Genomic DNA, 21,569 nt, shown 5'->3' with positions numbered 1-21,569 from the left:
TTTACTTGACTTTACAGAATGTTTAGTATTATGCTTTCATCAAAATTATAAATTATATAGCTATTTTAAGAAACTGATGTCAGATATATTTTTAGTTTTTAAATTACCTTAAGTAGCAAAGGTAGTTTATCTCTAAGTCTCAAAGAATACCTACTATTTTTAATTTAATTTCATACCTTTTGAGCTCGATTCAAGCCTATCAATATTTGTATTAGCAACCTGAAAATGAATAAATGAAGATCTGTTTTCTCCCCAAGACGTCAGGAACCAAATTAGAAGTCAGCTATTTTTATTTTCATTATTAATCACACTTCCACAGTTTTCCTAAAATTATATTTTTATTATCTGTAAGTAGTTGTACAAAGGGGCTATCATTTACCAAATCAGTTTATAAGTACAATGTATCTTCCATCGTTTTAAGAACCACAGCTAGATCATAGCCAGAAAAAGAAAAGAAAAATAACTGCAAGAGAATGTAGGAAGAAAAAGAAAAAGAAGTTCCATCTGTGTGAATTTACATTGTCTCTTCTTTAGGAGAGAGCTATGTGTGCGGCTCCATTGAGCCCTTCAAGAAACTGGAGTATACCAAGAATGTGAACCCCAACTGGTCCGTGAACGTCAAGACCACCTCGGCCTCCCGGGCGGTATCTTCACTGGCCACAGCCAAAGGGAGCCCATCCGAAGTGCGAGAGAACAAGGATTTCATTCGGCCCAAGCTAGTCACCATCATCCGAAGTGGGGTGAAGCCACGGAAAGCTGTGAGGATTCTGCTGAACAAGAAGACAGCTCATTCCTTTGAGCAGGTTCTCACTGATATCACCGACGCCATCAAGCTGGATTCGGGAGTGGTGAAACGCCTGTACACCTTGGATGGGAAACAGGTAAGGGCAGTATGTGGTAGGATGCCAAGAAAACAGGGCACTAGAGATCCATGTGGCTGGGAGACATTCTCCTAATGTTTCTGTCACAATCCTGTTCATCTCAAGGTAGGACAGGGTTAGTGTGCAGAACTACTGATGGGAACAAAGGGAGAAAAAAGAGGCTATTTTTGAAGATGAGTTGGTTACTCAAGATTTCTACTTTTCAGTTATTATTTGCTTAACATAATGTTTTTCAGTCCTCTGTCTGCAATAGCCCTACATCTCAGAGCCTTATGCATCACTGCCTTGCAAAGATAAACTGTGATAAGTAAAGTCAAATCCAATTTTTGACCTAAATATAATTTCTTTTTAAAGATTCTATGTCTCAGGAATATTGATTGGTGAGATTTATTTAAGTTTTCTGGGCTTGAAAACATATAGCTGAGCACTGACGTATTTCTATCTGGCTGGGCTCAAGGGGTCTAGAACTTTATTCATCTTGTATTTACACATAATTTCAGAATTAAAATGAGAATGCACATCTGTTGATGTGGATGAGTAGATCTTTTCATGTGAGCTGAGTGGAGAAATAGAAAGGTCTCACCTGCCAGCCTCTCATGTGGACTCTAGACGGGGTTTGATAGAACCCTGGTGTGAGAGAAATGAAAGACAACACAGAGCACATTCCCAGCATGATTTAAGTGCCAGTATCTCAGGGCACTGGTGGCTCACACCTGTAATCCTAGCTACTTTGGAGGCTGAGATCTGAGGATCACAGTTCAAAGCCAGCCCGGGCAGAAAAGTCCATGAGACTCTTATCTCCAATAAACCACTAGAAAACTGGAAATGGCACTGTGGCTCGAGGTAGAGAGCTTGCCTTGAGCTGAAGAGCACAGGGACAGCGCCCAGGCCTAGAGTTCAAGCCCCCTGACCGACAAAGGGGGGACCAGTATCTTTTCATTTAAGATGATCATTTATGGCATTTAACATATTTCCTTGAAAAATAATTTTAAATATGGCTATCAAAATGCTTTTTGATTTTTTTTGCCAGTACTGAGGTTTTGAACTCAGGTATATGTGCTTGCTTGGCTTATTTGCTTATGGCTAGTACTATGCCACTTGAACCATACCTCTAGCTTTGCTTTTTGCCAATTATTTTAAAGATAGAGTTTCATGGACTTTTCTGCCTGGGCTGGTCTTAAATCATGATCCTTTGGATCTCATCTTCCTGAGTCACAAGGATTACAGATATAAGTCCCTGGTTGCCTCTTTTTTTCAATTTAAGGGGATATTTGAAAAGTTTGTGTATGATTCATATTAAAAATTAACACTGGACTCGCAAATGAAGAGATTGATCTCATTAAATAATGACAAGTTCTTGAAGACTCAGACAAACTTTATGAAGTAGAATAGATGCTAATACCAGAAAGAGTGTTAGTTATGAAAGAATCACACCCCTAGGGATCCATTTAAGTGTTCTAACTTTATAGAATTCATTAGGAAAGAAGGAATCCATGCCAGTTGTTCATTTATATCGAACACACTTCTGCTTGTCTCATAAAACTTGCATGTGGACAAGGAATCCTAGGAATGAGATTTTCAATCTTGTAGACCAAAGAGGCATGACTTGAATCTTACCGATATATTTATGACCAGAAAGTCTCTGCTTGCTTGTGAATTACTGTAGCAACAAATGGCAAGCTTCATATTTAATCTTTGAGCCATTTCCTTGTTCCTTTCCTAATGAGTTACCCAAATATCACGTAGATTTAGATTTTCAGGCACTGATTTTTCTCATGAAGGAGATTTACCACTGGGATGTGGTTCAAGTGACAGAGTGCTTAACTAAATGAGAGTTTGCCTAGTTTTTATAAAAAGTAAAATTTAGGACAAGGATATGTGAGTTCTCCTCCTCTTCTCATTTCACAATAATGAGTATTCCAAATTGCTGTATACTAACTCTAAAAATCGTCTTTCATTACTGTAATAACTTATCATAGACTTACCTTATGAATGGTATTTTACAATAAATAGCATGATATTCTTTGGTTGTTTCTTCCTTTCTGAATTCATCTAGTGTCAACATTTTACTATGGTTATTTTTCTTTGTTTTACATGTAAATAATCCAATGTAGTGGGAAAGAATCGCAGGTTTAATGTTTAAAGACTTGGATTCAAATATGGATTATTTAGAGTATTTATAATTCTTTTTAAAGCACATAACTGTGCCTCATTAAACTCACCAGTAAACGATGCATAAACTTATGACTCCTGTTTAATAGAGTGCTTGTGGGATTGACTATGATGGTACAAGGGAAAGAATTTTGAACTGCAATAATGATCATGGTCACAGCTCCATTGGATATTATTTTAAGTGCTTTGCATCTGTTAACATGTTTAATCCCTATAACGGCTAGGTTATTATCCCCATTTCACAGAGGAAGATACCAGAAATGGTGGAGCCAGACGTGGAACTGATATCACTTCAGAGCTTGGGCTGATAACCCTGGTAGCACAGAAGACTACCAAGCATATAGAAGTGCACTGTGGAAGAACTTCTGAGGGAGTTGTCATAGGCTGCTTTGTCGCTTTCACATGGGATAATTAACTTATATACAGAAACATGTTTATTTTGGCTCCCAAATTTGGGATCCATGATTCCTTTGGGCTTGTGGTGAGGTAGCACACTGTGGCAGGAACACATGACAAGTAAAATCATTCATTGCATGGAAGGAAGTGAAAGAAAATAAGGAGGGTGTCAAGGTTCCACATCCTCTTTAAGGGTACATCCCCAGTGACCTAAAGACCTCTCATTAAGCTCCACCTCTTCATCATTCAACCACTTCCTGATAGCTCTACTCTAGGGACCATGCCTTTCAGAATGTGTTTTTGCTGGTAGAATGGCTCAAGTGGCAGAGCATCTGTCTAACAAGCAAGAGGTCCTGAGTTCCATCCCCAGTATCACCACAAAAACATGCTTTTGAGGACCTGCAAGATCCAAATTATAGCACAAGTAGTTTGTTCAAGGAGTATCATTTCAATGTGTTCTGACATGTGTGTGTGTGCATGCACATGTATGTATACACACACACACATATATATAAGCAAGTTTTATGAGACAAGCAGAAATGTATATATATAGAGAGAGAGACACACACACACACATATAAGTATATGTTTCGTGTGTATATTTTTTCTGCAACTATTCTGCTGACTGTTGTACTTAATTGTTTTTGTCAAGCACACCATTTGCTGGTATGGCATCTCCTACTGTGGCATGCTCTCTTCATAGCAGGAATTGCTAAGTTGCAGAGGTATTAGATGACAAAGTGGAAAGAACATGAAAACTTTTTTGCCTGGGTTTCCAAACAAAATGCTTCTCTGTGGACCCCAGGAGTCTTTGGAATTGTTTCAGTTCAAAAGAGAAATTTGCCCTATAAGCATTTAGTTCAAGTAGAAGTTTTTGACAGCCTGGCAACAACTGAGGTTGCTAAGCCTCTGTGGACAAAGCCATTTTCCTCCACCTTTCCTATAGAATAATGCTTTGCACAATGGGATGACATCTTATTATGCCTGTGGTGGCATTGGGATCTATGGGGGGAGGGGGGGCAATAAGACACCACCATTGACATTATTTGTCCCTCTTCATTTATTTTATAGATTAACAGAGCCATATATTTTATAGCTTTAATTGAGCCATATGTAGCCGTATATACTTGTAAATACAAATATATATGTAAATATACATATTTTGGGGGGAGGGGTTCTGGTTGTGGGGCCTGAACTCAGGGCCTGGGCGCTGTCCCTCAGCTCTTCAGCTCAAGGCTAGCGCTCTACCACTTGAGCCACAGCGCCACTTCCGGCTTTTTTATTTTTGCTTATGTGGTGCTGAGGAATCGAACCCAGGGCCTCAGGCATGCAAGGCAAGCGCTCTACCACTGAGCCACCTTCCCAGCCCTACATATATATTTATAGCTTCATTGAGCCTATATATCAAATCTCTAAGATATATGGAGAACCTAATGTCCACATTTAAAGGTATTTTCCTGTATTAAAGAATTGGACTGTTTAAAAAGTGACTAACTTGAGAGTGCTTTGGGTGAAGAGTGAAAATGATTTAAGCTTTTCACATTTACCTCAGGCAGCCTGCAGATGGTCCCCGGTTGGAAACAGTCCATGCTGGGGTTTTTAACAAGGGAATGGTGAAAGCTTGTGCCTGCTGTTTGACTTGCTACACAGAAGAGATGGCCACTGGAGGGCATAGACCACATGGTGTTTTCACTCATTCCTCCCGCCACATGGTGTCTTTGCTTGTTGCCTCTTGGGTCTGCATTAAACCTCAACCCAGGAGTTCATCTCATAGCTCTTTGCTGAAAATTCCAGACTGAGTTAAAGGAAGCAACAGCTTGGAAGTGCTGTACCATATAGGAAAAGATTTTGCAAACGTTGCGGTTGGCCGAGAGGCCTGTGGTGGCTCATGATCAACCTGTTTGTGAGCAAGTCCTTTCTAATGATCCACCGTTCATTCCTTATTCAGAAACACCAGAGATTCCATAAGAGCTTTGCCCTCATCTCTCCTACTTCCTCCTTCTAACTTTTGGGGTGACTCTCCACCATGGCATCAAGGCTCCTGGCTGTTCTTGACTGGGAAGTTCAACGACATACATTCTATGCCCCACTTTTAGTGATGTATTATTATTTATCTGGGTCTTGATTAAGGCTCCTCCAAGCAAAAGAGGGCATTTGTTAATGGTTAAAACCATGCCCCCTTTCTTCATAACTGAAAGGAAATGCAGAACCTGAGAGGTTGAGCATGTTTTCCCCTTGCTGCAGTGTGGGTCTGCATGGTGAGACTTTGCTGTGGGTTATTCACTCTCCTGTCAAGTGGCCATTCCTAGAATCATTTGGGGCATGACTATTTTTAAGTGATTCAAATAATCCCCAAAGGTACAAGATTTCCTATAGAGATACCCTTGCATAGGTCTCAAAGTCTTTGATGGAAAAGTAAATCTGGTTCTCTGCAGTTACTAAATCTGCTTACTGACTCCTTCCTTAGAAACACAAAGAACAGCACACCTTAGAAAAGCAAAGGCCTAAGCAGGTAATTTATTCTGTAAAGATCATTGATATGACACTTGCCAACAATTCCCCTTACCTCTGAAATATAATGATGTGTAGTATTGTTCTTCAGGTAGAATAGATAGGCATAGCTCCATTGCATCTACTCTTTGATATTAAGATGTAGACAACATTGCAGCATGCTTAGGAAGTAAAAGAAAACTCAGGGATGTTATATCTTTATCCTATAGACATTTCATATAAGCCACCCACTTTGTAAAATCTACCACAGTGAGCATGCTACTGTGTGCAATTTGATTCCTGGAGTTTTCCATATTAGGGAAAGAACACTCAGATGAGATGCAGTACTCTTCCCTTATCTATGCTTTTATTTCCCATGGTTTCAGTGATCAATTATGGTCTGAAACTATTCAATGGAGAATTCCATATTTTGAGAGAGAGAGAGAGAGAATGAGAGAGAAAGGATCAAGATCATATAACTTTTTTTTGTTGGTCTTGGGGCTTGAATTCTGGGCCTGGGCACGGTCCCTCAGCTCTTCAGCTCAAAGCTAGCACTCTACCACTTAAGCCACAGCACCACTTCCTCATATAACTTTTATTAGAGGATGTTGTTATAATTGTTCTATTTTATCTTTAGTTATTACTGTTAATTCCTTACTGCACCTAATTTCTACATTAAACTTCATCTTAGGTGTGAGTGAAAAATTATAATACACACACACACACACACCACACACACACACATATATATATGGATATCTGCCATTCCAGGCATCTACGAGGTGTCTTAGGACACATGCTCCATAGGTAAGTGGAAAAACCATATATGCAAATTGATATAGACACAAAAATGAGAACAGATGTCATAGATGCCATGTTGAGGAATTCAGTAGCTGTCAATAAATTAATCAGTTACATTTTTTTGTATCTGTGTGTGTGTGTGTGTGTGTGTGTGTGTGTGTGTGTGTGTGTGTATAATGTTTTATTAGGGACTAAACTCAGGGATGGGTATGCTAGGCAATGCTCTACCACTTGAGTCATTCTCCTAGATTTCTTCTATGTGTGCATATATACTGGCACCAGTACTGAGCTTGAACTCAGGGTCTCACTCTTAAGGCTGGCTTTTCACTGGTTGATTGAAGGTAAGTCTTAGGGATTTTCTGCCCCCATCCCTTCCTTCCTTCCTTCCTTCCTTCCTTCCTTCCTTCCTTCCTTCCTTCCTTCCTTCCTTCCTTCCTTCCTTCCTTCCTTCCTTCCTTCCTTCCTTCCTTCCTTCCTTCCTTCCTTCTTCCTTCCTTCCTTCCTTCCTTCCTACCTTCCTTCCTTCCTTCCTTCCTTCCTTCCTTCCTTCCTTCCTTCCTCCCTTCCTCCCTTCCTTCCTTCCTTCATCGTTAAGTAGCTTTACAAAAGGAGTTGCCACTTAACAAAGCAGTTTATGAATATAGTGCATCTTGATGATCAGTGTCACCTCTTTCTACATTCTCATAGATCTCAGCCTCTTGGGTAGCTAGTATTACAGGTGTGAGCCACCAGTGCCCAACTCTGTATCTTTATATTGTTGAATTCCCATCACCAATTGTAAACTTATAGATCCAAACATTTCTGAAAAAGAATTATAATTATAGCCACTTCCTTTTGCACATTAGTGTAGGAGTTTATTGAAATTCAGGAAAAGGTAATGACAGTATAAATTTATGAATCAGATTCCAAAAGTGTTTTTTACTTTTTCCTTTTGATTTTTGAATATTATAATCTGAAGTAAAAATAATTTTCATATGCTAAAAAGTGGTAAACTTTAACATATGACCTTGGCTATGTACAGCAGTTGTTGAACATAGAAAATGTAAAAAGCAAAAGATTCTAAACAAGATGTAAGGAACTGAAGATATTATAGGAATTGAATGAACCAAGAAAGGAGATTTTCTGTAGCTGTAGGTAACTGGTATTTTCCCTTTTCTAAAAAAGCTTTTCCGTGACAGCTCTAACATTTTGGTAGACAAGTTTTGGTAGATAGCTCGATTTTGGTAGACAACTTTTCAGCATTATGATGAGATACATTATCTATGTTGTAAAAATGAATGCAGGAATTTTCAGTTAGGATAATAAAGCTGGTACTGTTAATTTCGTTTGTGTCTTAAAATGTCAAATTAAAATTTTCTACAAGTACTCAGATCACCTGGTAAGCCATCCACATGATTTAATAGAGCTGGGAACAGGTATAAATATCTTAGCTGATTTCAAAGAGAAAGGAGCTTAAAAATAATTATGAAGCTTCACTCAGAGAATTCAAGTGTTTGGAATTGACTGTGCTATTTTATATTATATATCTTTGGTGTATAATCAGGATTTATGGGTGACACCTGTTCTTGTATAGCTATTAATTCCTCCAAACTGGGAAGAGTTAAATTCTCTTCTTGTAGTCTGAATTCCTCTGACAATGTAATCAGTCGTGATTGTCTGTCTACAATAATGTCTATTTTGACAGAGGTTACTTTTAGCAGAAGTCACTTTTCCACAATATGAATGCTGAGTTCTCCCAGCATTGCCCTGCAGGATTGAAGAAGCTTTCCGTTGAGTATTCTGAGGGCACTGTGTGGACACTTTGAGAAGACTGTTTTGAAATCGCCTCTTAGTGGTGACTTCTGCTGCTTTGGTGATGGCTGGGGATCCTGAACTGGCTTTTGAGCGCTGGAGCATGTTGCAATGATGGAAATAACTCCAACTTTCATGACAGCTGGGGCCAGGCTTAGAGTTCAGTCTGAAAATTCTAGTTTGAGATTTCTCATTTGTGCTTGGAAAATTAAGTTCATTTCCCCACTTGCTGTGGTGTAGATCTCTAATGTCCACCAGAGGCCCATGTGTCAGGGTCCTGATCCCTACCTTGTAACTAGTGGGAGGTGGAGGAAGCTTTATGAGTTGAGGCCTAGTTTGGAGATTTAAAGGGATCGTGAGAACTCAGTCCCTTTTTTCACTTTCTGGTTTTGCCAGGTCACATGCTCCCAGTCATGATGCCCGGCCTCCCTGCCCTCTTGTCCCTCTCCCCACCACGACTGCCCTAAAAGCACTGATGTCAGACAGGACTCCCCAGCTGAGCCCCAACAACCCTCTTCTCTCTATAAGTTTATTAACTCAGGTCTTTGTTATAATGGAAAGCTGACCAATTTGCCAGCTTACTAATTAAATTTTAAAACCCTGTATGTCAAGTGTATTAGCAATGGCTAAACTTGCTTCTACGTGCTGCAATTTAAATATAAATATAATCAGGAACAGAATGCAGAGGAATTCTGGTTTCCTAGGTCAACAGACTTGAGTTTAATTCTCTATCCAAAAGGGAACAGTTGATGTCCTGATATAGTTCCATTTCCTGTATAATCAGAATAAGGACAGTAATGCTTGCTTTATCAATAATTAGGTTACATTTTACAAGGTTCCTGTGACAAATTTAACAATGTCATGGGTGGCTAATTATTGTTCGTTGTTTCAACTGAAAAGCTGAAGGTTCAGTTGTATGTTAGGGTTTTGGAGACTATATTTTAAATGTACCACAGGAACTCACTACTTAAAATTACTCCTTAATGATGTCTAATCATTTCTTCCTTTATGAATGTGTCTTTTCCACATTGAAATGCATCATGACAGAATGAAAAGAGCATGAAATTTACAGTTAAGACATTGATAAAACTAAATGTTAGCTTTAATATTCATCAGTACTATGACCATTGGCAAGAGACATTAACTCTATGAATCTGTTTCCCTTTCTTTAACAGAGAAATAATTGTGCATGCCTCATAATGTAGTTGATAAAGTACTTGTTTAAAGGCTCTGCTTAATAGATGTCAGGTCCTCAATGTTTCTTAGTCCTTCTCCTTTGGCCTTCGTACTTCAGAATCCTTAAAAAATCCTTACACTTGTAAGCTGAGCACTAGTGGCTCATGCCTCTAATCCTAGCTACTCATGAGGTTGAGATTTGAGGATTGCTATTTGAAATTATGTTGGGCAAGAAAGTCTATGAGATTCTTTTCTCCATTTAACCAGAAAAAAAGTCAGAAGTTGTGATGTGGCTCAAATGATAGAATACCAGCCTTGAGTGGAAAAAGCTAAGGGACAGTAACCAGGCCTGAATTCAAATAAGTACACACACACACACACACACACACACACACACAAACACAAGCATACACACACACAAACAAGTATACTTGTAGTTGTATTATTGTCATGAATTAGTGGTATTTTTTAAATGATTTCATTTATTGTCAGGTATCATTTTCTTCATTTCATTAATTGTGCAAGATATTCCTTAAAGAATGTGTTGAAAATTTATTCTACTCATAAGGTGGTATTAATATTATTATTACTATTATTTGTTGCATACCTTCTCTGTGCCCAGCACTGTTCTAGTTGCTAGAATACTGAAGTTCATCACATTTCTGATTCTGTACAATCTCATTGAATCATCACCACAGCACTTCCCATCAAGACTCTGATAAGGTGACCTCATCGATGAAACATCTTACCTGCTCATGATGAATTGACAACTTTCTCTCTTGGGGGTCCACTCACTGTCCATTGCACATAGCCCCACAATTCTTCCCAGTGCTGATCAGCGGTCCTGCCTGTTTCCTCCTACAAGTGTTGTAGAATCAGCCTGAGGAATTGGTCTCTCAGTAGGTAAAGGCTTGCCTGATTAACAGTTGAATGATTAAATGACTGGAAAATTGACCAGTTTTCTATGGGCTGTCCTGTTTACATTAGCACATTAGTGCTTGACAATTATATAGAGGCCATGGCCATGTAGGAAATGAGTTAGTCACCCAGGTCTCTGGTGATGTACAAATGTAAGCAGCAGAAGTGCTGTCTGCAGTGTAACTACAGACTATATGAAGTTCATCATAGTGTTGTTCTCTAGCTTGGACTCCTGCTTCATAAAAGATTCTAAGCTAATTAAAAACTAAACCAACTCATCTGCCAATTTAGGAGCATTTTGGCTATTGAAAACATTTTTTTTAATCCTGTGGGGAGAACAATAGATATTCTGCTAGAAAAATCTTACCCTCTAAGTGAGATGAATTGCTCTGCACTTGCCTGACATGGCCTTGGCCATCCAGTGAATAAAGATTGATGTATTCTGTGGATTTAAAAATTGGTAAGGAGCCAACAAAGATATTCTCATAAAAAGCATCTGGCTCAATTATTGCAGGGATGTAAACATATAGGATTCAAGGGCTTTTGTGGTGGTCGAGTACAATATGTTGGAACAGATTTTTCTGATTAATTCAAATCTTTTAGACTAAATTAAATGAAAGATTGTTGTTTTGGAAATTAAAAGACGGTTGTTTTGGAAAGTGAATGGAACTTTAAAAATCTAATTTTAAATCCAAACTCTGTTATAAACAACATGCTGTAAAAATGAAAAAAGACAGATGGGAGATTTAATTTTTAATTAGCTTTTTCCATCCCGAGATTAATATGCAATCAATGCAAAGAATTTTCAAATAAATGAGAAAATATTAAGAGAAGTCAGAATTGCCTATAATTTCATTGATAAGATAGATCTCATTCATGTTTTGGTCAAATCTTTTGCTATTTCCCTTTTATGACAACACTGTATGCAATTTGGTTTTTTTTTCTGATAACTTCATGTCAGCGTGTACATATATAAAGAAAGTGTATTAAGCAATCCTCTCTCTATCTTTGTTATTACCCAGTGTAAGGTCTTCTGAAGCCAACTGCCCTCTGTACTTTTTCTCTTTGTAGAACTGTCTGTGCTGACTAAAGGTAGAGGTAGTAGTGCTCAAAGTCAGACTAGATGCAAACAGGACATTCTAGAAGCAAACAAGTTATTCTTGAGAAATTGTTCAATGTGCACATGTACCAAGACTTACCAGGGATGCACTTAGGAATTTTACTTGCCATGGCATGTAAATGATATGTGTGCAGTGGAAGCTATGAATTTAAATTTAATTGTGAATTTAAATGTGGGTCAATGAAGGGCTGGGAAGTTGGCTCAGTCGTAGAGTGCTTGCCTTGCATGCATGAGGCCCTGGGTTTGATTCCTCAGCACCACATAAGCAAAAAAAGCCAGAAGTGGCACTGTGGCTCAAGTGGTAGAGCGCTACTCTTAAGCTGAAGAGCTAGGATAGCACCCAGGCCCAGAGTTCAGGCTCCATGACCACCAACACCAACAACAAAAAAATGTGGGTCAATGATGGGCAATCTCTGGTCCTAGAAGCTATATGGTCATGGAGTAAGGGAAGATATATGATCATGCAATGACCCAACCCAGACTGTACTATGGACTGGGTTTCTAACTAGATTAGGTGAGTCAAATGTTTCTTCAAGTAATATGTTGAATTTAACAGTAAATTGAGGAATATGTATGATTGGTGGTTGCAACTCAGAATTCATGTCCACTCTTGGAATCTGCTTAGAATTTTTTTTATAATTTTCAATCTCATTTGATTTAAAAAGTCTAGTCTTGTTCCATAAATGCCAGGTAGATTAGGCTTTTAGGTCTATTGTGGTACAGTGGTCTATTTGTGGTACAGACCCTTTATGAGATTCTCCCCGAGGGAAGGAAGAAGCACCAGGTCCCTCTCCAGTGCATAACTATTATAACTATTTATGCACTTGCAGAAAAGGACCAAACTACCTGGAGAAAGAAGACAGTGCTTCATCAGCTTCAATATTCTAAGCTTCCCTCATTAGCTGCTTAATGTTTGCTAAATGACTTTTCTTGGTTTTAACTTGTGGCTAAGATTCTGGTAGGTAAAATCAGAAATTACAGGGCCAGGCATGTCCTTATAGAGATCTTTCTATTCTCCTTATTTACCCTGTCCATAGAGGACTGTAATCTAAACTGACACTAGGCCTGCAAAAAAGATAAAAGTTGGTTTTGAATTTATAGGGAATCATCCAGGAAGAAAGTAACTTATCACAAGCATTAAGTAGATAGGCATTCTACTTATTTTTTTCTTTGTAGTTCTGGGTTTCAAATCCGGGGCCTCACACATTGTAAGGAAGTGCTGGATTATTAAGTTATATCCTCAGCCCTTAGATATTTTATTCTGAGGCTCTTTTTGAATAGTAGGATGGATGCTGGTAATGCGTTACATAACAAAAACAGATTGTCAAGAACCCCACCATCAGCAGAAATGTACTTCATCTACGTTATTTAAAGCTTTGCTAAAAGAGTATTAAGAGACGGCAGCAGTGGTACCACTAGTATCATGTGGAAATGTAGACTACCATGCTGCACTGGGACCCACTAAATCAGAATGGACATTTTCTCAAGAATCTCAAGTGATATATATTCACACTGTAGTGAGATAAGCTAAAATGACCAAGCATCCTGAATAGAACATCAGAGCCTCAAGACCTCAAATGACTGTTACCTGGTCCATGATTGTTGTGGTTATTATTTTTGTAGTGCTGGAGATCAACTTCAGGTCTTTGTGCAAGCTAAGCAAGCACTCTGTTCTTGAGCTATACCACCAACCATGCTGCATGGTAGGTGGATTAAACATTAATTATAGCTGATTTAGTGATTTTATCATCATCCCCTCAATGCCAGTATTAACATCAGATGGCAAGATATGTCTTCCAGCAGCAGTGTTCTGGAAAGCTGCCATTCCATTAGTAGGAAATGCATTCTCACTGTACTCCAGTTTCCATGGAAGATGGGTAACTTCCTGTATGGGAAGTAAGCAGAGGTTAAGCGAGGCTGAAGAAGTGCTGATTGTGCAGGAGAGATTCATGTACATGGTTGCCACAGAGTCCATAGACATGCTGTGAGCTGTATTTGTTCTTCTCTCCATATATCACACCAGGAGAGGGTTTTCCTTGTGCATCTTCTGGAAATCTTCAGTGAGGACTATTACAAGTCACTAACATTGTTCATGTGAGAGTCGGTTTTAAATTTTCACCTGTTGTCAGGTGCAGTCCCTCTGCATGAGAAAATTTCCAACATTGAAGATGCCCAGAAAGATCATCACAACACTTGTCATAAGTGCAGGATATAGAAGGGCAAGCTTTTGCAGATAATTTCCAGCTAACATGCTTAGGGATATAATAGAGCACACTCACTTGGCTATTGAGAACAACAATGAGTATAGTAAACTGGTATGAAGTAGCTGCCTAGAAATGAAAATTAACATGGTTTTTTATTTTCAAATCTTTTTTAGTTTTGTTATCTTTAAATAGTTGTACAATGGTGTTCCAATTCAATGTGTCAGTTTGTGAGTACAGTACATCTTCATTAATGTGTGAGTGGTTTTCTCATGTGTAGTGCAGAAGGCAAAAGAGGAAGGGCTGGCAGTGGTGCTCATGCCTGTAAATCTAGCTACCCAGGAGGCTGAGATCTGAGGACCTTTATTTGAAACTAGCCCAGGCAGAAAAGTCCATTCAATTCTTATCTCTAATTTATCAGCAAAACAGCTGGAAGCCCAGATGTGGCTTAAATGGTAGAGAGACATCCTTGAACAGTGACATCCTGAGTTCAAGCCACTGTACTGACACACAAAAAAATAGAGAAAGGTTTCATATAATTGATCTGGGAGCTGCAGTGACTGCTTGCCATTAGAACAGACAGGATTTGCAAACAGCCATGCGATGCCCTCTGACCCTATCAACAGGGACTTTTTCGAATGCGAAGGCCAACTCTATCTCTGGTGTTAGAGCGCCAACTTGGGAGGAAAACAATAAGCCCTAGCAGGAAGTGGCTAGATATATGCAGACCCAGTTCATGGCTTTATTTTGATTCAGTGGTAGATGCTACTAGGACCCCACATAAAATGAAATCATTTTCGTATTTCTCAGGCCATTTCTGGGACTGTTGTTCTGAATAAGGAATGGCATGGGAATTTTGGTCATTTTGTTCTTGATAACATCTTCATTCTCTTCTTAGCAAAAAGCCATGTGATTCAAGTGGTAGAGTGTCAGACTTGAGTAAAAAAGCCCAAGTAAGAGCTTAAGCCCTTGAATTCAAGCTCTACTGGCAAAAGAACAAAACCAAAACAACAACAACAAAATTATGATTCCTGTATTTCCATTTCCTGTATTGGATAGATTCAATCACTATTTACAATATACTTCCATTTATCCAATTCTTGTTGCATTTAATGACAATTATTAGCTTTATAAGATCATATGATAATATGATCATATTATCATTCCTCTGATACTTCCACTTGGAAGATGTCAAACATTTTGATAAAATAGTACCAAACATTATTATTTTTTATACAGAGTGCTCACTGGTGATAAAGGGCATAATACATTGAATGATTTGTATCATCTAGTTCAACATATAATCTCTTTTTAATTCATTAAATTAATTATAAATTAATTGTATAAAGGAGTTTCATTGTGATATAAAAATTTTCTTACAAGGCGCATTGCCTAGGCTTTAAAAATACTCATTTCCTCTCAGTGGATGGTGGCAAAATTTGAAAGGATTCCTTACAATCAATTCATTAGGTAGGATTTTTTCACATGTTCACCTTTAAATAGGTTGATAGAAGATGTCTTATTTGGAAAGGTTGAAACACATCAACTAGGCTGCAGTCACACAACTTTGAAGCAAGAGTACTATATATTCTAAATAACGGAATAACATTTTTACGTTATAGTGTAGTTACTCATACTTCTAATGCATTCTTAATTTGCATTAAATAAAAAGCTTACTTTTGTTCCAGCATGCTAGTAAATGGCTTTCCATGAAAATGAATCCTTATGGTCTCAGCTTGTGGCACGTTTTAGATTTCAGCATAAGCAGGAAAGGCACTAGCCTTTGGCCTTATCATTTGCACTTTCCCTTGGAGGTATGTCAATGATCAGATCTGTGAAGTTGCCATTCATTTGCTCACAGCAGTCAAAGTGTGAGGGAAGGTATTTTTAATACCTTACAAGGTGATCCAAATGCATGAAAACTTGATTGGGGGGGGGGGGGGCGTGGGAGTTCACATTTACCTACATGCATTTCAGGACATAAGAACAGCCACTCAGGATGTGAATCCATTTGGGATTCTACAACACTGTTAGCACCAGTTTCCCAGACCTTAAACATACTTTATTTTTAAGACTTCCATAGCACATCAATTACTAGGTGCAATTTTCACGTAGAAGAGCCTGTGTAAATGTCTCTCATGTACATGAATTCTGCTCATATGGCTTTTGTTGTTGTTTGATTTGCCTCATAATTTGGATTGATACCAGCTGAGGAGAGAATGTTAGATCACTTCCAGGATTTAGCACTAGCTCTGTGCTATTGTGTAATGGAGAATTGGAAGGTTTTTCTGTTACAACAGCTGGAAACATTCTGTCCAACTGGCATGAACACTGCTGAGGAATTAGCTTTCTGAGGAGATAGTGTGTCCCTGGAGAAGAAGCTTAGTAGGAAAGGGAATAAAATCTTCCTTCCAGCTGGGCTCCAGTGATGGATACCTGTAATCCTAGATACTCAGGAGGCTGAGATCTGAGGATCACAGTTCAAAAGCCAACTCAGGCAGGAAACTCCATGAGACTCCATGAGAACCCTCAAAAAGCTGAAAATTGGAGCTGTGGCTCAAATGGTAGAGTGCTAGCCTTGAACACAAAAGCTTAGAAATAAAAGCCCAGACCCTAAGTTCAACCCTTAGGACCATTTTGTGTGTGTGTGTGTGTGTGTGTGTGTAACAGAATAGCACCTAGCATCCTTGCTCACTAAATTTCATGTGTTATGCATTTGTCTTTTACCATAGTAACAGCACAATGTGGTAAACATTATTGTTATTTCAGTTTTACAGATACAAAAACTGGAGGAAGGGGAACTGGCCCATGTCATTAGTACTCAGTTGAGGAAGATGTGATATTTTCATCTTTTATTGTTGTTTTGTTGGCTTGCCTTGGTTTGATTTATGAAGGTACCAGGGTTTGAACTCAGGGCCTTGTACTTGCTAGGGATATACTCTAGTACTTAAGTCACAATCCAAGTCCTTTCCTGTTTTAGTTGCTTTTCAAATCAGACCTCAGACTTTTTTTTTAATCCAGGCTGGTCTTACATCATTATCTTCCTAGCCATACCTTTGTACACCTGAGATTCCAGGCCTGAAACACCTTGCCTATCTTGTTGTGATGGTATCTCTCCAGTGTTTTGTGTAGGCTGACCTAGAACCCAAGGCTTCCAATTCTTTGAGACCTGAGCCAATTAATTATATGTGGGATCCACTATGCCCATCCCAGACTGATACTCTTCTCATGGTACCAGCCTTGACATTTCATAGTATTTTCAAAATATTTTAAGTAACTAAAACTCGTGAGTGTAACTTTTATTTTCTAAGAATGATTTTAGACTCCATTGCTAAACCTTAACTACTTTGCCTATTGGACTTTAAAAATACATTTTCTCTAAAATGATTAGATTCTGGTCATCTGTCAGTATTTAAGCACATTAATATAAATGTGCCACTGGCCAAAAGAGTAGGAAATGTTGAAAAACCTACTGAGATGGCTTCTTTTGATTTGGATTGTTAATGATGATAAAAATCAATCTACTCAGAGTAATGTGAAAACCTTAAGAGATTTAAGCTGTCATAAAAATTTATATTCTCAACAATGGATAAAAGAAAGTTCTTTTAAAAAAAAAAGAACGATCCTATTTTAATAGAACATTTGTAATGTCACTTGTCTCCTGTATAGAAAAGTCTATTGTGGAATTTTCAAACATATTGGCTTTGAAACTAAAAAAAGAATCTATTGCAGTTTTATTAAGCTATTGTTTTCATACCATAACATATAGCCTTGTGTGTGTGTGTTCATGCACACGTGCGCACACTTGCATATGCCATTCTTAGGGCTTGACCTGGGCACCGTCCCTGAGCTTTTTTGCTCAAGGCCAGCACTTTACCACTTTAGCCACATCTCCATTTCTGGCTTTTATTGTGGTTAATTGGTGATTAGAGTTTCACAAACTTTCCTTCCTAGGCTGGCTTTGAACTTCAATACTCATATCTCAGCCTCCTGAGTAGCTAGGATCATAGGTGTGAGCCATCAGTACCTGGCTAACATGTAGTTTTGTAAGGGTATCAGTAAATGAGTTAAGGAGTCATCAACCTCATCATGGTACACTAGAGGAACAACACTTCGATGTGGACCATGCACTCCTGCCATTTACCTTCCATTTCTGCTTCACACCCGCCCAATAACTGCCAATTTGCTTTTAAAATATGGGCCTCATTTTTTATTCACTTTCTCTACACAGAGTCATCTTTATAATCATAGATTTACTAAGTCTGCCCTCTTTTTTGGTAGCTAGTTGGAGATAAGAGCCTCAATGGCTTTCTTGCCTGGGCTGGCTTACAATTACCATTTTTAGATCTCAGCCTCCTGAGTAGCTAGGATTACAGGTGTGAGCTATTGGCACCAAGCTTAAGTCTGTCCTCTTTACCCTGAACTGTCAGGTTGGGAGTCAATGGGTCACTTTGTGTGATATAAGAGGCAAGATTTTGCAGGACAGTAGTTTCAGTACAGTGAGCCACTTGTGACCTTTTCACTCTTTGCAAGTATGGTCAGTACTTCTAAATTAATTCCAGACTTGGGTATTTATAGGGAAGAGCACTTCATGTGCACAGTGAGAAGAAATAATGATTACTGGCCACAAGTGCCCTGTGCTGGTCCCCAGAAGTCTGCTCTTTATTCTACTTTTGGTCAATTTGTCCTTTGTTAAATCCAAAACAGCATAGATAGGCCGGGTAAGTTTCAAATGCTATTAACATACTAAAAGCTGTCTATCTTTCTGCTCTTTAAAAAAGTCATTGAAATATGGTGCATGCAAGCTTTGGCTGTTTCTTGGGTGAGATCCCATAATTTTCCCTGCTTCCCTTAGTGTGAGTTTTCCATTTGGCCTTTCATAGCTTTGCTATTCGAGATCTTCGAGGACAATTACCTCTTTCTCTCTTCTCAAGAAAGTAACGTGATCGTGAATTCCAGTATCCTGCGGTACAATGTAGCCACACCTGGAAGGTTCTGTTCATTCAGTCACCAGTGAATGCCTTTGCAATTCAGTGATGGAAAGCTGCTGGCTTTTAGATTACAGACAAGTGTGTATATTCCATGTACGTTCACCTTCTCTTTCTGTGTCCAAGGACTTCTCTGAACCAAAAAGAAGAGTTAGTCTCCCCTGGGAGGCTTCTTGCCAGGAGACTTCTTGCTGGTCTCTGGCTGAGAGTAAAAGGCTCTAAGCTCATTCCTAGGCATAATTCTGAGGTTAGTGAGGTCCTGAGATTTCTTTCTGGGTCTTTTCCTGTTTTGTACTTCCTTCTTGATGACATGCTCATCTGAAGTACTAAAGAGATTTTTTTCAAATTTTTATTATAAAGGTGATGTTACACAAGTCAGTAGAGAATACATTTATTTTTAGACAATGTCACCCCTCACTCACTCTCTCCCAGTTTTTCTTTCCCTTCCCTACCCACAAGTTGTATAATTCATTTTCAAAACATAGTGTCTAGTTAGTTCCACTGCTGCATTTGTTCACCCTTTGTATCTCCATTTCTATACCCCACTTACCCTCCCAAAAACATATAAATGAACAAACAAGACCAAAATAAAAGAAAACCTAAACATCAACAAAGAAACAAAACCCTCTTGTTTCCATTTCCTGGAGTTCATTTTGATAAATGTTATTTTGTATGATCAGGTGCACATAGGCATTGTGCCTTTGTGTTCCTTTCCTAAGAGTATCCTCCTTTGGTCTTATTATAGGTGAATGCCTATATCACAGTGTATTTTAGGTCTAGCTTCTGTGTATGAGCGAAAACATGTACCATTTGTCTCAATTTGGCTTACCTCACTTAACATGATTTGTTCTAGGTCCATCAGTTTCTCTGCAAATGACATAATATTATTCTTTCTAATGACTGTATAAAATTCTATGGTGTGTAAGTACCACATTTTTCATTTTTTGGATCAATTCATTTATTTTAGGGCATCTGGGCTGTTTCTACAACTTGGTTATTGTGAATAGTGTAGCAATGAACATGGGTGTGCAAGTATCCTGGGTAGATGCACAGGAGTGGTATGGCTAGATTGTGAGGAAGGTCTATGCTTAGTTTTGTTGAGGAGCCTCCAGCCTGCTGTCCAGAGTGGTTGTACTAGTTTACATTCCCACCAATAATGCACTAGAGTTCCTTCCCCCCCACCCTCCCCGCATTCCCACCAATATTTGTTGCTTGAAGTCATGATGTTGGCCAGTCTAACTGAGGTAAGATGAAATTTCAGAATTGTTTTGATTTGCAGGTCCTCAATGGCTGGGGATGATAAGCATTTCCTCATGTGTTTCTTTGTCATTTTTACCTCTTCTTCTGAGAAGTTTCTTTTGAGCTCCTTTGCCCATTTATTGGTTGGTTTATTAGCTTTGGGGTTGATTTCTTGAGCTCCTTGTTCCAAAGAGTTTTTGATGATGGGTTGATATAATGCAAGAGAATCATGTTTGGAACTCTTCAGAATCAATAAAATGGTTAATTGGTTTGTAGTTATTAATTCCCTCTTTTTGGAGATTATATCATTTTGATTTTATTTAAAAGATAAAAAATAATTCCAGTGATCAATCAACACAAATCAATTAAAAATAGATTCTTGTGTCCCTACCTTGAGGTTCATTTCACTTAGCATCATCTTATATGGATACAGAGGTCTTTCTTTGTTGTTGTTTTTAATGTATTAGGTGATTTTTTGTATCCTTTGTATGTTCTTCCCCCTATGGTATAACCCCTGTTGTCACTGTACTTGACATTGGTACCCTATATCTTGAATATACATTTGTATAATTTGGGAATGGGAAGCAGACTTAATAAAGGGCCTCTGAAACAAGGACACAGGATGACCCATTGCAACAATGAGACCCACAAGACAGTATATTGGAAATGAACTTTATAACCTGGTGGGGGGAGAGGGGAAATGAGGGAGGTGAGAAAGGGAAGGGATAATGGGACAGCAACAAGGGAAGGGGTAACAATGCTTGACAAGAACTGTGCTCATTACCTTACTCATGTAATTGCAACCCCTCTGTATGGCATCTGTATAGTAAAATAAAATAAAAAAGACTCTATTCTGAGTAGCCAAGCTTGACCTCTAATACTTAATCCTCCTTTATCTGCCTCCCAAACACTGAAATTTCTTGTGTGGAAAAGCTCTGTATTAAAAAAAGAATTGCTAGCACCAGGGGTTGAATTTGGGACTTGCTTGTTCACAACTGGTATCTACTATTTGAGCCATCCAACCAGCCTTTTCTGTTTAATTGGAGATGGAATCTCATGGGCTTCTCTGTCTGGGTTACTTTTCCACCTCTGTCCACTAGATTTTAGCCTTCTACATACCCAGGACTGCAGGCTCAAACTACCAGTGCTCTGCTCAGAACTTCATTTTTTCATTTGTTTTTTTAAATCTACAACAGTAACTCCTAAAATAAGCGGATCACATTTCCCTTAATACTGTTATAATCATGTCCCTAGGAAAGTTACCTTCCTTGGGAGAGGTATATTTGATTTTTCTATTTTGTGCTTATGAGTCTTTATCTATGATTCTCCTATCCTTGGAGAAGACTTTATATGCCCTTGAGATTCACTCATCAAGTGATATAAATCAAATCTTATT

The 21,569-nt window shown here is 38.5% G+C and overlaps 1 protein-coding gene across 2 annotated transcripts in view; it reads left to right on the top strand.

Moving 5' to 3' along the window:
* The window catches only part of Dclk1 (doublecortin like kinase 1), a 338,861-nt gene that overhangs the window by 25,391 nt on the left and 291,901 nt on the right, over positions 1-21,569 (top strand). Inside the window, exon 2 of one of the 2 annotated variants that reach the window (XM_042685807.1) lies at positions 538-881. In XM_042685807.1, the coding sequence (XP_042541741.1) occupies positions 538-881 (344 nt within the window). Of the gene's footprint in view, positions 1-534; positions 882-21,569 lie in introns of both variants that reach the window. The other variant, XM_042685806.1, reaches the window with a different exon arrangement.

The sequence above is a fragment of the Dipodomys spectabilis genome, unplaced genomic scaffold, assembly GCF_019054845.1.
Source record: "Dipodomys spectabilis isolate Male_0828 unplaced genomic scaffold, ASM1905484v1 ptg000095l, whole genome shotgun sequence".
Taxonomy (NCBI): Eukaryota; Metazoa; Chordata; class Mammalia; order Rodentia; family Heteromyidae; genus Dipodomys; species Dipodomys spectabilis.
This window is presented reverse-complemented; position numbering and strand designations above follow the sequence as displayed.